This window comes from Periplaneta americana, chromosome 5 (genome assembly GCF_040183065.1).
Source record: "Periplaneta americana isolate PAMFEO1 chromosome 5, P.americana_PAMFEO1_priV1, whole genome shotgun sequence".
NCBI classification, from domain to species: Eukaryota; Metazoa; Arthropoda; class Insecta; order Blattodea; family Blattidae; genus Periplaneta; species Periplaneta americana.
The window spans coordinates 82,467,203-82,485,491 of NC_091121.1; the positions used below are offsets into that span (position 1 = coordinate 82,467,203).

At 35.9% G+C, this 18,289-nt stretch overlaps 1 protein-coding gene and 1 long non-coding RNA gene across 6 annotated transcripts in view; one reads left to right on the plus strand and one right to left on the minus strand.

The window, feature by feature from the left end:
* LOC138699904 (uncharacterized) overlaps window positions 1-8,864 on the minus strand; it is a 36,974-nt gene extending 28,110 nt beyond the window's left edge. For 3 of the 4 annotated variants that reach the window (XR_011332124.1, XR_011332123.1, XR_011332125.1), the window contains exon 1: window positions 8,660-8,864. Coding sequence is in view for 1 of the 4 variants with exons in the window: in XM_069826101.1 (XP_069682202.1) it covers window positions 8,660-8,683 (24 nt within the window). In the remaining 3 variants the exon portion in view is untranslated. The remainder of the gene's footprint in view (window positions 1-8,659) is intronic. The other variant, XM_069826101.1, reaches the window with a different exon arrangement.
* The window catches only part of LOC138699906 (uncharacterized), a 210,872-nt gene that overhangs the window by 93,346 nt on the left and 99,237 nt on the right, over window positions 1-18,289 (plus strand). The window lies entirely within an intron of this gene.

An 18,289-nucleotide genomic window follows, 5' to 3' on the forward strand; every position in this document is an offset into this window, starting at 1 on the left:
CGTGTACCGTGAAAATTCTCGTGAAGGTGCAATGAATTATTGCTCAAGAAATAGCTTTAGAAATGTATGAAAAATCCATTCATAACGGATCAACGAAAATAATGCAGATTTGCATCGAATTTTTCCAGACTTCAGAGAATATTAAGTGAAACTTCGTGGATTAGTAATTCAGCAAACGATAAATATGATCATGGGATCTAACGACGAACTTCATGTTGGTCCATGACAATACGTACTTACTTACAAATGGCTTTTAAGGAACTCGAAGGTTCATTGCCGCCCTCACATAAGCCCGCCATCGGTCCCTATCCTGAGCAAGATTAATCCACTCTCTATCATCATATCCCACCTCCCTCAAAACCATTTTAATGTTATCCTTCCATCTACGTTTCGGCCTTCCCAAAGGTCTTTTTCCCTCCAGTCTCCCAACTAACACTCTATATGCATTTCTGCATTCGTCCATACGTGCTACATGCCCTGCTCATCTCAAACGTCGGGACTTAATGTTCCTAATTATGTCAGGTGAAGAATACAATGCGTGCAGTTCTGCATTGTGCAACTTTCTCCATTCTCCTGTAACTTCATCGCTCTTAGCCCCAAATATTTTTCTAAGAACTTTATTCTCAAACACCCTTAATCTCTGTTCCTCTCTCAAAGTGAGAGTCCAAATTTCATAATCATACAGAACAACCGGTCCATGACAATGCTTGCCAGAAGTGTAGGAACATAACGTTGTTGAAAATCTTGCAGCGAATACGCAGGGAAATTTTATAGAATTATAACAAAATGTCCCGATTGAAACGCCCTAATTTCAAATTCTGATAATAAATTAATGTGACCAGATTTGTGTATTTTATAGGTGGCAAATGGTAAGGTACCTCTTCAAGTTTAGTTCAAATTTTTTACTTCTTGAGAAAAGGCAGGTTGCGGTGTTGACAGTAGGAAATGAGTAAATGGCGTCTATGTGGAGAAAGTTCAAGCTGTGTGATCGTATGAGAAACATGGTTAGATCATTACAGTGCAACGACGCTTGCGTGCGGTGTACAATAGAACCCACCGGTGATGCTCTGAGATGAGCGAAAGGGCCATAATACGGACTTCAGAAATTTAGTGAAAGCACTGTTGGAGTATGCAGCGTATTAAAAGGGCTATTTTAGTGAGATAATAGTATAGTGCAAATGTTAAATATCTAAGATATGAATATAAATAAAAAAAAATTGGACGATTACAGTAATATAGTGATGATGTGACCGGAATACAAAGATGTGACGGTCCACCATGACTAATTCTGCTTGATAATTAATATCATTAATTCATTTAATTAGGTGTTGAAGACATTAGGAAGAAAATTGCCTTAACCTCACGGTTAGAATATTTGTGTTCTATAATAGTCAAAAATGGTGCTGAAACTAATCTGGTAGAGCAGGGCTGGGCATCGGGAGCGGAACTAGACTCTAAACGGGGACGCTTAATATTCATCCGTCACTGAATCAACGCTGAGCGGTGTTCGGCGGGGAAGAAAGGGGATGAAGAGAAATCATATGACTCCCCGTGAGAGAGTAGAATCCGCTCTTGCTGCCCAGCCCTGTGGTAGAGGAAAAGGAAATGATTGGGTAACTGGCTGAGAAGAAACTGCCTACTGGATGATGCACTGAAGGGAATGGTGAACGGAAGGAGAGTTCGAAACAGAAGAATATATCAGATGATAGACGAATATTTTATATATATATATATATATATATATATATATATATATATATATATATATATATATATATTGTCTCCGCATATGATCCATATATATATATATATATATATATATATGTGTGTGTGTGTGTGTGTGTGTGTGTGTGTGTGTGTGTGTGTGTGTGTGTGTGTGTGTGTGTGTGTGTGTGTGTGGATCATATGCGGAGACAAAGAAGAAAGCAGAAAATATGAAAGATTGGAGAAAGTTGGGTTTGCAGTGAAAGACCTGTCCTTGAGCAGAACACTATGAATGAATGAATGAATAGTCAAATGCGTTAAAGAATTCCCTTTGCATTTGCTAATTTTTTAATATTCCCTGTAGGCCTATTGTTGTTATTACTTATATCTTGGCTTTAAAGTAGCCTATTTCCATGGAATTGTATTTTTTAAGTAATTTGGAACTGTTTGACTTTCTGATTCAATGTAATTTTTCATCACATTGAAACGTTTAATATAGTATATGTAGGTGTTGCTTCTTGTCCTCAACATTTAATACAAACAAGGAAAACTTCTAGTCTATTAATGTGATTATTTTGTTTGCTTGTGTCCGGTTCTGAATCTTGATAATGTTGTTTGTTTATCTCTGGCTAGGGTCATATTTAAGGATTTCCCAGGCTTTGTAGCTTTGTTTAAGTTATGTTAGGTATGGACTTTTCACGTTTTTCTGGACTATTCTTGGTTTTTTAGTATTTTTCCAAACATGTTAGATTCTTTTCACAAGCTTCTGTCACTTTAGATCCTTATTTATCTAAACTGTCCGCCAATTCTTTTGCACGAATTTCATTGAGAAGAAAATAAATGACAAGAAATAACTGTTACGAAAGATATTCAGCTACGAATGGATTCATACACACAATAAAATTTTGAAGTGGAAAAGTCCCAAAAATTATCTCAGAATTCATAGTTTGCTCTTTTTTCATAATTAATAATGACGAATTGAAGTTCAAATACGGTATTTTTCCTGTATAATTCTGGTGTCATTTATTTAAATAATACATAATGTGTGCACTAGAAAGACATATTTATGTTCCCCAATTTTAATTTTGTTACTATATCAAATAATATGTCAGTTGTGTTCCACTATAATAATTAAATACTGATGGAGGTCTCTAACTATTATGTGATATCAAGTATAGCTTTTGCTACAAATTAAATATTCATTACGAACCATACTGTGTATAAATTAATAATTTTTATTTAATTATTTGAATCAATCATGAGCCTTCTAATGTTAAAATTTTCTGTTGGTCATAATATTATGGATATTTTGCAAAAATGTTCCAATAACAAAAAGAAAATGGCGAAATACTTCTGAATTCTTTTGATTCTCTGAGACGACTACATGAAGAGATTTTTTTTAATCATTAAATATTTACGCCTATACGCAGCTCATGCGATTTTCGATTAAATGCGATTGACATTCTAACAAAGAGAATGAACGAGTTTAAATTAATTGCAGTATTACTCCCTCATTATAAGACACAGAAAAATGATTACACTAAATTTATGCTTTCTTATATATAATACGAATTATATAGAAAGATTTTAATGCCACAACAATATTTCGACCTGATACGACGAGATGTCCGCTTGGTGAAACTCTTATGACATGGATTTGAACATTGACAGCTTATGAAATTTATTATGATATACCGAAGTACATATGATATTTTCGTGCAGAAATTCTGCGTTAACATATGATAAAAGATGGATAGAACAGAGAAAAATTGTCTCCGGCACCGGGACCCGAACCCGGGTTCTCAGCTCTACGTGCTAACTCTGTATCCATTAAGCCACACCGGATTCCAGTTCCGGTGCCGGGTTGCGGTGCCGGAGAGAATTTTTCTCTGTTCTATTAATCCTTTATCATATGAAATTATATCCCAAATGGAGGAATCAAAATAATTCATTACCGTCTTTTAGACGCTTCATTAATGCAACTTAACTTTACGAATGTTAACAACTCGTGCTACCAAAGATTCACAATTTACTTTTAATTTTCCTGCGCGAACAAAACTTGTCCTGTGTATTATCTTGTGTCGTAATTTATTACGACTCTTATCTACAGAAGGTTAACAAGTCTGAAGTGACACAAGCCAATGGAACTTCCAAGCTAGTAAATATAACTGTCAAGTGTTTGTCATTCATTTAAAAAAAATAGAACTGTTGCTATAGTACATTCATTCTTATTACTAGTGTTCTGTATTTGAGTGTCTCGCAATCGGATACGAGTTGATTCTTTACAGAACCTTTGTATTTTTTGATGGAAAAATATGGACACATTTTCTCTGGATAACTATTGATTATTCGAGTTAATAGGAACGTAAAACATATGCATAATTTTGTCGTAGAGTAATACTTATTTAGGCGAAAAACATCATGCCAGAAGGGCGTATAAACAAAACTACAAGTTTACATTGGAGCCATTTAAATGAGTAATCGTTTTTCCTATCCTCGACGTACTTAAAAAGGTAGGTTCTTTGATTCTTCCTCATGTCCATTGTAATTCTCGAACGATTGTTTTCAAATCTACATAGGTTACATTAAAATATGTAAAAAAAAAAACGCTGCATTTGTTGTAACGCCCTTCTGGTATGATGCTTTCGATATGAAGCACTGTACCTACACATTACTGTGTAACATTTCAATCTACTCTCTTGTTTTTCTCTTCCATCTTATTTATATTCTCTTTTATGACTGCTGATGATTTCAGTAAGAAATGCACCACATTAAACAACAACAAAATTCTCTTTTATAACCGCTGTCCTAATTTTTTGGAGAGTGTTAAAAGTTCTCTTTTTTCTTGCAAGAAATAGTCCTAACGAATTATAAATATTTCACTGTAATGTGTTGTGATAAAACTCCTTAAATAACAATAAGTGAAGAAAGACATTTTTCTTTTGTTTGTTGTTATAAAAACATTTTATATTACTAATTATGTTTATCATTAATATTTTAATTAATTTTTACAAGATACTAGGGCCTACTTCAGGTGAAATTTTGTCATGGCTGATAAAGCCTCACCATTACATGTTGTAAACGTAGGAGGAAAGTTACTGACCACTGATATCGTTTTTAAGGGGACTGGGTAGTCTTAGTATATGGCTGTTGTGATTAAGTCAAGAAATTTTACTATTACTCTTCAACTTTTGAATCTATCAATTTACAATTTTTAAAACATGCACACAATATGTACAGGTATATTTTGGTTTTTGGAATATATTTCTACCTCATATACTTGATCTTATAAAAATTTTGAACCTGAAAAATATTAATTCAATGTCAGCTAAAAACATAGATGTTTTAGGAACATTTTTCTCAGAAACCCTTTGCACCACACGTTCCTAAATATTCAAGTATATTTCCAATACAGTTGACTATATTTTTTCGCCATTTTCGTCACACTATGAATATTCGTTCAATAGAAAAAATTATTTTCCATCTTGAAAAAATATATTTAAAAAATTTTTTTCGTACTTTCTTGGCTATAAAATCTATAATAATTTTGATGACTATGTAAAAGTAGTCATGCTTCTTTACAACCATATGAAATAGGGGTATGCAAAATTTCAGCATCATAGTCCCAGTAGTTTCTGAGAAAAATGTTCTTAAATACCTGTATTTTTAACTAATTAATATTTTTCAGGTTTAAAAATGTTTTATAAAATCAAGTATATGAGGCAGAAATATAATCTAAAAACCAAAATATAACTGTAAATATTTTGTGTATGCTTTAAAAATTGTAAATTGATAGATTCAAAAGTTGAAGAGTAATAGCAAATTTTCTTCACTTATTTCACTTATACACAACAGCCAAACGCCTAGACTACCAAGTCCTCTTAATAAGTATTTCAATAAATGTTCCAAACATGAAATTGAAGACATTGCGAAATTTATTTAATTCTTCATTTGTAAAGATACGTCAGAAACAGATAAAGTCTCAATCCCTGTTATAAAATGCATCGTGTCACAAAGATATTAAATATAAATTGTGAAGATTTGTTTGATCAGCAGTTCCTTGTAAAGTGCACGGATTCTTTGCTAGGAACGATCTCCTTTAAACTGAGCGTTGCAAGGAGAGTATGAGGAGAAAAAGGGGGAATACAAGAGGAACAACGGTAAAATAAGAGGACACAAGGAGAATAAGGGGAATATGTGTGTATCTAATGCCTACCCACTTCACTTGCACGATTCGGGTTCCGCATATTGCGGATAGATGGCAGGACGTTGACCCGTTTTCAATTTGTACCCATTTCGGCGGGCAAGCTGTACTTGTGTATATAAGAAAAGTTACGTCGTGTACTAGGGTGACTGTATGTGTATGTGTAAGTGTCCGTGTAAGTGTAGTGTAGGGAATGGGTGAGAAAATCATGAAGATGAGGGAGGGAGAAGGGGAATTCTGGTGCCGGCATGAAGGAGTTGTCGAATAGTACCAAGGGGGCCTCCAGGCTTAACGTGCCCATCCTACGAACGAATCACTGTCAAGAGTGACATAGAACTTCTCTTCATAGCACTGCGGAGAGATTTGGAATTTAACCCAGGGAGATTGGTGCACAATTTAGTGATTAGAAGTTGTACACCGGCACCTCTCCTAGTCCCGAAGAAGGAATTTTACATGAAAATTTCTAACTCCACCGGGCCGGCTAGTCTGGAGGCAGAGGCGCTACCACAGAGCTAACTCGGAGGAGAATAAGGGAAATGTAAGGAGCATAATTGGAAAACAAAGAGAACAAGGTAAATACTAGGAATACAAATGGAAGACAATGAGAACAAGGAAACGTAAAGACAAGAGGGAGAATACATGGATAATAAGGAGAAGGCAAGTAGAACAAAGGGAATAAAAGGATAACAAGGGGAAGACAAGGAGAACAAGAGGAATATAAGGAGAAGAAAGCTGAGACAAGGGGAGAAGGGAAAGACAAGTAGACCAAGAGGAAAATAAAAACAACAAGGGGAATAAAAGGATAAAAAGGAGAATACAAGGATAACAAGGAGAATATACGGAGAAAATGGGGAATACAAGGCTAACAACGGTAAAATAAGAGGACGCAAGGAGAATAAGAGGAATATAAGGAGAATAATTGGAAGACAAGAACAAGGGGAACATAAAGAGAACAAAAGAAATACAAGAATACAAGTGGAAGACAATGAGGAAAAGGAAACGTAAAGATAATACATGGGAGAATACTTGGATAATAAGGAGAAGGCAATTAGAACAAAGAGAATACAAGGATAACAAGGGGAAGACAAGGAGAAGAATGGAGAAGATTGTATTTTCGATGTGACGGTGTATTTCCAAGTTACCCCCACCCCATACCTAGCGACGAGAAAGACACAGTTCCACATCAAAATGTGGCTAGAAGGGTACCGGTATCGTACTCGTTGGGGTCGTCACAGGCAGCTAAATCTGCTTGACTAATGATATCAGTTTGTTATTATCACTTCATGATCATGAACATTAAATAGAGTTAAAATTGTATATTTTCTGTACAAAAGTAAGGATGCTAATGTGAGCATCAATTAGTTATTCTAGGATAAAATGTTATATATTTTTAACTTCTTTAAAACAAATAGTTTACTGAGAGCTATGAGATGAAGAGGAAGTTTCTGAAAATAATACCTTGCGTGTTTTATTTGCAGTAAATGCAGAAATTTTGTTTTAATCGGGAACATGATGGATTTCATTTTCTGTTAACAGATTGCTCTTTAAGTGGAAAATATGACATAATCAAATATTATTTGAATATTTTAACCTTATATCCCTTAATAATAATCGTGTAAATAAGTGTTCACTTTCGCCCATTATCTAAATTTTAAAACCATACAAATTTAATAGTGGCATAAGTCAAATACAAATACACGACGAATGAATTTGATCATGTTTATGATGACGAGTACTGATAGAATTGGAAATTTATAATACTCATATTTCAGTAACTAAAATTACTTTTTAAGCATGGACAACTCTAAATTTTATTCACAGAATTAAAGCGATAGAAACCCTCTTCCAATGATCCATTGCATGTGTAGAAAGGCTCGAATCAAAAATGAAACCATAAAAGAAACAAAAAATAGGGAAATCTGATGATAGAATTAGTAATCAACTGCAGATAAAATGAAGAATTCTTTGGACTGAATGAATGAAGCAAGAACACAGATCCTTTTCTAAAACATATTTTTCAACTGTTCATTATTTCACCTGTTGCTAAGATCAGAGATCAGAACGTGCAGTGATTAATACTTAGAAGGTGGAAGAAGAAGGCTAAGAAAAAGAAGAAATAAGAATATCTTGCAGCACTTATTTTATTTTGTTTTTCGCCAGTTAAATGTAATTCTCATGAATATATTATACAGTATAATCACAGTCTAGTATATACAGTCACGAAGCTTGAGTTGTGAGGGTGCTAGGAACGATAGATGTGCCGGTACTATTTCACATTGTCTAAAATGAGGCGATAGTAGCGATCCTAGTGGTTAGCAACTATCTATGGATGTATATTTACTACGTATTGAGCTTCGTGACTGTATATACTAACTAGACTGTGGTATAACCACCTACTTCAAGTTATTTATAGTCTTTGAGAACTGTGGTTATGATTTTAACCCCTTAAAATTAAATATGCTATTAAAATGATAATTGATCCTCTTCATGAACTCATTGAAGTAAATAAAACCCTTAATCCAAAATAAAATCCGTCTATCTCTTAATTGCTTTCATTTCAAGTGCCTGACAGACAGTTGAAAGAATGGCGGCGTGCTTCAATACAGTTTTTTCTCGCTAACATCCCACGTGTCATCGGTAAAAACAAGTGTAAAATAATTAAACTGTGTAATATCTTTCAGCTGTTATAAAGTTAAAATTTACTAATCATATTGTGAGAAATGTTATGATTGTGATGTACCATATCTTTACCTGCTTCATGATGTCCCCAGTCATCTTCTGTTCTTGAAGCGCGCCAGTGTTGCGTTGTGACCGCTGTCCACGTCCTCACTAAGTGATGGAATCGCTTCGAGGCGGAGCGGTGAACTTATCAGTACTCACTTTGCGCAAACAGGAAGTGTTACCTGTCGCCCTCATTCGACTCCGGGAACCGTTCTGACTCCAAGAAATGAGGTGGAACTGTGTGTAGTCCATTCAGTGGAATACGTTTCGTTCTGAAAATTAACCCAACCTTCGAAGAACTTATCGGCCTTCGATCCTTGGCAGGTGCTGTAAAATGTACGATAGGAAAGTGTCGAAAATTATTGTTGCTTTTGTCTGAAAATTGGCTATGGTATTTTTGCTTGATACATTTAGCCTAAGTGAGTTTCTCAATTTTTAAGTACTTCATAATTCTTTCGTAAGCTTTCGTTCCTTCATGTTTCATATCTATGTATTTTTTTAACCAAGCTTCCTTTCAATGACTTATAGGCAGCGTATTTCTTGGTTTAAATCCTAATCATATGATATATATATATACAGGGTGATTCAGAACCTCTGCAACAAACTCTGGGGATCGATAGATCTCGCAATGGGAACCACTTTACGTAAAACAACCCATGTTCTCCGATGTCTCGTTTAGGAGCTAAGCGACATCGGAACAAAGACATGTTTTAGCGACATTAACAATTATGAAATGAATTAGTTTTCAAGTATATTTTCTGAGAAGTTACAGGTGTTCATACTGTCTACCCTGAACCTCATTACATTCATTCCACAGTCGTAGAAGTGTTTATCGGCCTGTATCGAATTTGGTCAAAAGCAGCTAATACTCGCATGGTCGGGTGATCACGCTGGCCACGCAACAGGTCTGGCTCTCCCTATCCATTGCTCCCCGTAGATATTGTTCAGATGTGCTCGTACAACCAAGTTGAAGTGCGTCAGAACGTTATGTTGAATCACATGTCCCCCTCACATCGTAAAGCGTACATCTTCCATGAGCAGCGGAAATGTGTTCCGAAGAGCGCTCCATTCAAACGAGGAAGCAAAATGACAGGACACTTGTATTCTGTCCGCAAGGGTACTTGAAGAAATGAATGAATATTTCATTTCATAATTAAATGTAAATGTCAATAAAACCTGTATTTTTTTCGATGTCGCGTAGATCCTACACGAGACATCGCAGAACATGGATTGTTTTACGAAAATGATCCTCATTCCGAGATCTATCGATCTCCAGAGTTTGTTGCAGAGGTCATGTGCTCTTGTACCAACAGTATTTTTAAACATCGGGTGGTCCTCTCGAACCTCCCTGATTTCAACCGCTTCTCAAATGTTAAAGGAAGATGCTAGGTCATTTTTATCATCTTTATTAGGAAGTGTGACTCAACCATTTCACAAAAATAGTCTCAATCAGTGGTCCTAAGCTCTCGCTGAAATGTGCAAAGGGTAAGCGGGCTGTCCCATGTGCTCCGTCGTGCAGCAGGAAGAGGTAGAGAGCATACCCGATAGCAGCTACGAGTGCACTATGGTGCACTGTGTTCTCCGCGGGTAAGAGACGCTAGCCCCAGGGGATCTGTGCTGCCGACCGCTGGTCTATATGAACACCTTCGGTAGAACAACAATCTATCCAAATGATGCTCAATTTCAGTCCATGTTCTCTGTAACATACCCGGTGTGATAGTTGCTACTACTTCCACAATACGATCACGAAAGTTGAGGTCAGTCACCTTGGTGTAATACAAAATGTCCTTGACATAGCATAAAAATATAACGGAATAATATCGGGAGAACAATGAGGCCATATTATTTTATCGCCTCGTCCAATCCAACGTTCGGGAAAATGTTGTCGAGTTTTGTACAGAAAATGATGCTCCAGTGACGCGGTGGAAATAATTATTCTTCTAGCATGTCTAGGTACCAGAGTCCTGCAGGCTGGCCCTCAGCGCAGCACTGTCAATCCTAATGCTTAAACAGCCCAGCCCACCCAAGACCAACATTGCTTGGCGCGGCCGCTTCGTAGCCCGTCACGCTGGGTTACGCAGCCCAGCTTAGCCCACCGCACTCCTCAGTGCGGTGACGTCATCCCACCAGTTGATTGCATTCTACTCCTTTCCTCCTTGCGCTTGGCGTGTGGCATAAGCATACAGGACACAGTACAAAATTAAAATATTTTCCACTGCTGTCGAACACAGATTTAAAAACTGTCCCTATGGTACTTTTTGAAATTTTTATCCGACTTTGTATTTTTAAACTTTCTAGCAGCGATTTTCTCCTTCACTACTTTTTATCTAGAGAGATTGTATTTTAGAAAGTATGCTTTCACGGCCGGTGTCTATGATGAAGTTTTTCCGGGCTGCTATTACACTATCAAAGTTTTTTGCAAAGATCTTTTTATAAAATATATATTATACAATATATGACAGTGTAATGGGTTTTCTTTTGTAAAAGTTCCTTTGATAAAAGATCTTTTATTAAACGTAAGTGCAGCTTGTTATCTTTGATAAAAGATCACTATACCTTGAAACAAATATGGCGGAACGCAAATATACTAGATTGTTGCTACCACAAAAATTCTGATATCGGAGTATGAAGCAAATGAAATGTATATAAATAATTTTTATAATATAATATTAATATTATTAGGGCGAATCCGGAAATGCATATAGAATGTTAGTTGGGAGGCCAGAGGAAAAAATATCTTTGGGGAGGCCGAGACGTAGGTGGGAGGATAATATTAACATGGATTTGAGGAAAGTGTGATATGATGATAGAGACTGGATTAATCTTGCACAGGATAGGGACCGATGGCGGGGTTATGTAGGGCGGCAATGAACCTGCGGGTTCGTTAAAAGCCATTTGTAAGTAAATAATATTTTATAATAATTTGTATAACTTTTCAAGTCCTCTCATTATAGCTCTTTCAATAAGTTTAGATGTATACCTCTCTTATCACGTCTTACAATCCATGGTTTAAGCCCTGACCAGATATTTATTCATGATGTTATAAACTTAACGCGTAAATAACAGTGTAAACAAATCGTAAACTTAACGCGTAAATATTAGTATCAACAAATCCACGGAACGCGTGTTCATTGTTGTGGAACAAGTGTTAGGAGAGATTTGTTCCTAATTTTAGGTCATGTTTGATAAAATCTTCTGAAAAGATTTCATGTAGTGTAATATACCCCAAATCCTACCTTCCATCAAAGATCTTTGATGTAATATTTTAGCATAATATTCTTTGTCAAAGAATTCTGATAGTGTAGACTAATAGCAGCCTCACAGAGGCTGTATTTTCTTTGCGATGCACCATTATTTGAACTCATCTTGAAAAACAGAAATCAAATGTTTGAAACAGTAGCTGATCGTTGATCGAACCGTACATACAAGCACAAACCCGCACCAACTCAATTCATAAGTAGCGGAATCTTGGGCTCATGCTTTGATACAAACAAGTCCACCGCACTAAACCGCTCCACAAGCAGTCCGCCGCGACCCGTGCGATGGTGCAGGGTGACGGCACGGGCTAGTTCCGTGCGACACTGCTCAGCCCGTTGCGGTCAGAGCAGGAGAAGCCCGTGGATTTGGACAAATCTGCACGACTCTGCTAGGTACGGAGGTGCTGTGACAGTAGGCTCAATTTTATTTAAAAAAAAGGTCCAATTATTAGCATATTCTGCATAAGAATTCACCTTAACTACATTTAGTTTAGGATAGGACTGTCTCCAATATCCTCCATAACTGTTCGGAGTTTTGAGAGTCCCATATTCGGACATTGTGCTGGTTAACTTTTCCAGACAAAATGGGAAGTTGAAAATATAACATAACTAAACAATCTTGTTTTTCTTGAAAATGCGCTCTAGGATCTCAATTGCAAATTCTTTTCGCGAGGATAACCACAAGGCAAAAATTTTCGTACTGAATTTTATACAAATTTACATGCAAAACAAGATAAATTTTGCAGTTGTGAATTGAGAAATAGTTGAGCTGAGCACACCACAGATTAAAGATTGTAGTTTAACCACACACATCATAATATGTATGAAACAGTCAAGGGTATAATGCCAACTGTAGCAGTAAATGATATCTGATATCGTGTATAAGACTTCAATAGCACTGTATTCGTACTGTAATCATTTCAAAATATTCACTTATGTTGAGATATGCAGTTTGATCATTTAATTTTAATGTATACTGGAAAGAATATTAACAAAATTGATCACGTCGAAATTTAGTGTAATGTATAATATATACAAGGTGGGTGAAAAGTCACTTTCCCCAATATTCTTTCTTAGGTGTCATACTTGTACACATATACAAAAATGTCATAACTTGAATAAACGAATAGGTCGTGTAATACTGTAAGTGATGAGCTGACAACCATGTTCGTGCGTCAACTGTTTTTCCGATGTCATGTCTTGTTATTTTTGTCGCTTTATGTTTATTGTGTTGGGTTGTGTCTCTACGTAATAACTGCTAGTTTCTTGCATTCAATATGAAGCCAATTCTGACTTTTGGAAAACAATTCTATGGACTGATGAAGCCACATTTAAGCTAAACGACAAAGTGAACCGACACAAGTGTGTTTACTGGGCCAGTGAAAATTCACATGAAATTATCTCAAAAGAATTAAACACTCCGTTGTGACTGTTTGAGGGTGGTATTTAGAGTCAGTTATGTTCTGCCATCTGTAAATCAGTGTCCAAACGTTGTGAAGTCTGTATCGAAAATCAGACCCTCCATTTTGAACAAAATCTCTAAAGGAATGTGTAGTCAAATGTAAATTGAATGTAAGGAAGTGTTTGAGGAAAGCGAGTTTTAACCCACCCTATATATTAAATTCACAACTTGATCTTCAACTAATCTTTGAATGTTTTTGCCAAGGTAAAGTTCTTTGAAAATATGAAAATTTTGGGTAGATGAATGTTTAAGATTTTCTTTTGTTAGGAGTCCATTCTTCGTGGCAGTTTGGAGTATGTTCCAGCGTGGATTCGATTCCCGCTTGGGATAATTGCCTTATTGGGTTTTTCCGAGGTTTTTTCCCAACGATAAAGCAAATGCCAGGTAATTTATGGCAAATCCTCGGCCTCATCTCGCCAGATACCATTTCGCTATCACCAATTCTATCGACCCTGAATAACCTAGTAGTTGATACAATATTGTTAAATAACTGAAAAAAGTTTGTTTGTCAATTTATTTTTGTTTTTGGTAACAGCAGAAAACACACTCTCTGTTGCTGCAGGATAATGTGGGTGACTCAGCATTGCCTTCACAAATTTCGTTAATTGCTTAATTTCTTGAAAAATCAATACCGTAGTAGGGTTAATTCTTATGTTGCATAATTTCTGTATTAACAGACAACATTCACCTGTGTCATCCACATCAGTGACGAAAATATTTGAGTCCATATTCCCAATAAAACCTTCTCTCCGCCTTTGGTCTTCCTTTCGTAGATAATGAACCTTTGTTATAATTCCCTTGTGCTGGAAACTGTACAACGTAACTAACAACCGGGATTACAGTTAATTCTGTAGATAATTAACTTCCATAAATAAATTATTTATTGTTCCTTACATACGAAGTTTACTACCTATTCCCTTTGTGAGTTGATTTTACGTAATACAGAAAAATAAAGAAGAAATTCGTCGTTTTTCACTTGATGTAAATCGTCATAGTGTAGTATTACTTTTAAATAAGAGTTAATTTGTTATTGGTATTATTACACTATATTATTTATGTATAATTTGATCCAGAGCTAATAAATATGAACAAGATTCGTAAAATAATTTAGGAGAAGTAACTTTATGTAAATAGACAGGCACAGATTGACAGATGAACAAACAGCATAACAAAAACCACATTTCCGATTAGAGGGATGCGGAAAACATGTATTTCCACGAAAATCTTAATTTATATTTTTGAAAACTTATATTTTATGCACAGACGTATGTGCAGTGAATATTATTTAAATACAAAATTTATATGGAAATTGATAGTAAAATCGGAAGTCGCATGTTGCAGTTACAAGTTACGTATGTTTAGAGAAAGAAAACTAATATGGTGCGAAAATATTGCGCTATTCCTGAACACTTCAACAATCTTATCTTGAATCTTGACCAGGAAATGGATTAGACATTGTGTAAAAGGTTGTCAAACCAAAAACAAGATATTATGTAAGTCGAACGAGAACACCGAGTAAGAATAACATAGGAATGAAACAACAGTGAGGAACTAGTACAAAATACCAGAATAGATTAAGGGTAAGTTACAAAGTAATAACATTTCCTACATTGATATGGTTTATGGCAAAGATAACAGTGAGGTAATTCATTAAAACCCTGTACATTACTCATTTCAGTGAGTGAGACGTGTTTTTAATTCATATCAAAATACAAAATAAAAGCTAACGCTCGTCTCGAACTGTCGTGACTTCATATTTAAGGGCCAGAAGTCATTATTTGCTACAGATACCGCATGACGTTTATATTCACATATACGCGAGCGATAACTATATAAGCGATTGAACTATGAAATTCGTCGCTTTTTCTAGAATTGAATATAATCTAGATCTTTCCACTCTGTCATCACTTTTACTGTACTCCAACCAGGAGAAAGCCTCAGGGGAATGAGACGTAGTGGGGTAATGCTGTGAATGAATGTTGATGTCGTAAGATGTCATAAGGTGACACACGTGTGTACAGGCATCTCCATTGGCTAACTCTCAAAGCACAAACGATAACACTGATACACACATATTTATACTATCCTAGTTACAAAATTAGATCACGGTTAATTTCCTGGTCTGACGTTATAACGGTAATATTATCTAAACTCTATTCCAGATGTGTTGGGAATGCAAGTAAACAGAGGCAGACAGAGACAAAAGGCGCGGTTCACAAGCTGCCAAACTCACTTTGCGAAATTATTAATGAACATTGTCTGGAATATTAATATAGAGTAAAATAATATAATAGAGGGACCAAGGTTCGAAACTGAACTGCAGCACCATCAGATAGATGGAAAATAATGTACTCCTTATCGCAGCCTTTGTAAAATCATCGGTTGTATTTAATATAGTTTTAATTTTCTTTTTTTTTTTTTTTGACTTGGCCCGTAGATCGATATTCATTTAATATTCTATACACACTGTTCTTCCCTACTCCCAAAGTTGAACACAATTTTGAAATTACGTCTGTAAGAGATACTTCAGAGTTATCTTTCACAAAAGTCTTATACACATTTATAATCTGTATTTTTTCTCTCGTATGAAACCCTTCCCCCCGCTTGACTGGCGAATGTCCAGAACATCCTGGTTGAGAATCGTCATTCATGTCAGCACTCTACATTCAGTTATGCACAACACACTATATAAAACTAATCTGTATTTCACAATATTGCAGTTCAATGTCTAACGCAAATCAATGACACTTGTACACGTTGTTGTTAAAATAACAATAATAGTGAACATTTATTTTACTCAATCTATTACAGCGTCGAAACACAACTGCTGGAAAGACAAGCGAGTTACAGTGAATCATGCTCTACTCTTATCTCCCGCTTGACAGCCAATGGCGTGGCGACACTCAGTTGAAGGTCACGCAATGTCTGTGACTCTCTCTCCCAGGACATCTGGAATGAACTGTATCTACTTCGCTCCAATAGATGACACAATAGTAAGCACATTCCTTTCACGGTTAATTTCCTGGTTGGAGAACAGGAAATGTTCAATAAAAGCTAGATTGTGTCTGTACATTGAACTAGTTAATTTTATAGCTGAATAATTTCAGATTGAACATATTAAACATGCATGATCTCCTTGCCTAAACCCACATACCCACTCTTCTACTCGTGTAATTCAGTTTCAGCTGTTATTTTCAAACTTGCACATAAATTATTTTGATATATTCTGTTATTCAACTTGAAAATTTATCATGGGTGAGAAATGGATGCACAATATTTCTTGGAGCTTCTAAATCTACGACATAATTCTTCCACTTCCCCCCTCGAAAGAAGCCATACTAAGGATGTTACAAGTCAATGAAATCCAAGACCCTTGTTAGTGTTTGAATCTGTGGACCTCATATCTAACGTCTAGTATGGAAACCACTAGAATGGAAAGAAAGATTGCAGAAATAAAAACGAGAAAATAGAAGAGACTAATAGAAAAAAAGTCAAAGAAACAAATAGAGAAAATTAATAGGAATGAACAGAAAAACAGAATGAAAGAAAAAAAAACAAGAAAGAACATATAAAAAGAAGAAATTTAAAGAGCTCTTAAACTTAAACCTTTCAGTATATCGCATTGAGTACATGAATGTCGTAACAACAGCGTTCGCTGTAACGTATTTACCAGTAGGTTAAAGTAACGTCACTAACATTTATGTGACCGGTTCAATAATTTATTTGCATGAGTCATATTTTGCGCAGGTTTGTTATCTGTAAGGGACGGAAATAGCAAGCGATATAAGCATGAATGTAGATAGTCCTAATCAGCATTTTAAATATTTATGAAGTTTTGTCGATTAGTTAGACTGCAACGTTATTGTTCTTCTAATTATGTCTGGTAATACTCATATCAGATTTATTACTTCCCAGAGAATAACCGTTCTTGCTGATCTCATTTAACTGTACGATTGGATGACCGACTGGGCTACTGGCCTAATCTGACACGACCCGATTGCCCTGATATGACATAATCTGACAGACTCATCGACCGACCTGTCTATAGTCTGTTTGGAACTCGCTGAGAGCAAGCATCAACAAAACTCATCCCACCCTCAGCCCGCCATTCGACTCTGATAGGCTGATGCAAATGGAAGCATGCGGGATTCACTTGGCATTCAGTTTTGTTTGACTCTGATAGGATGAGAGCGAATGGTTTACATGCTTCTATTTTACATCAGCCTATCAGAGTTGAATGACGGTCTGAGGGTCGGGTGAGTGTTGTGGATGCTTGCTCTCAGCATGTTCAAAATAGACTATATACAGTATCTCAATTCAAACGTATAACTTAATTAGCTTGAGTGACCCATCTCACGTGAACTGATATGATCATTCACGGACTAACTGAATGGAAGGATTTACTGGCTGACTGATTTATCATGCTACTCTGACTGACTGACACACACACACACTTTACTGAACCTCTAAGTGACTGAATTCTCTTAGTTACTGCCCAACTAACTAAATCTGATGTAATGTGGCTCATTCACTGACACACTCATAGATTTTACTGACTCTCTAAGTGACTGAATTCTCTTAGTTACTTCGATTAACTGCCAACTGACTAAATCTGATATAATGTGGCCCATTCACTGACACACTCACAGATTTTACTGACAAAGTGACTGAATTCTCTTAGTTAGTTCGATTAACTGCCCAATTAATTAAATCTGTTATAATGTGGCCCATTCATTGACATCCTCACAGATTGTACTGTAGTCCATTCACTAACACACTTACAGATTTTACTGACTCTAAGTAACTGAATTCTTTTAGTTACTTCGACTAACTGCCCAACTGATTAAATCTGATATAATGTGGCCGATTCACTGACACTCTAAGTGACTAAATTATCTTGTTTACTTCGATTAACTGCCCAAATGGTTGAATCTGATCTCT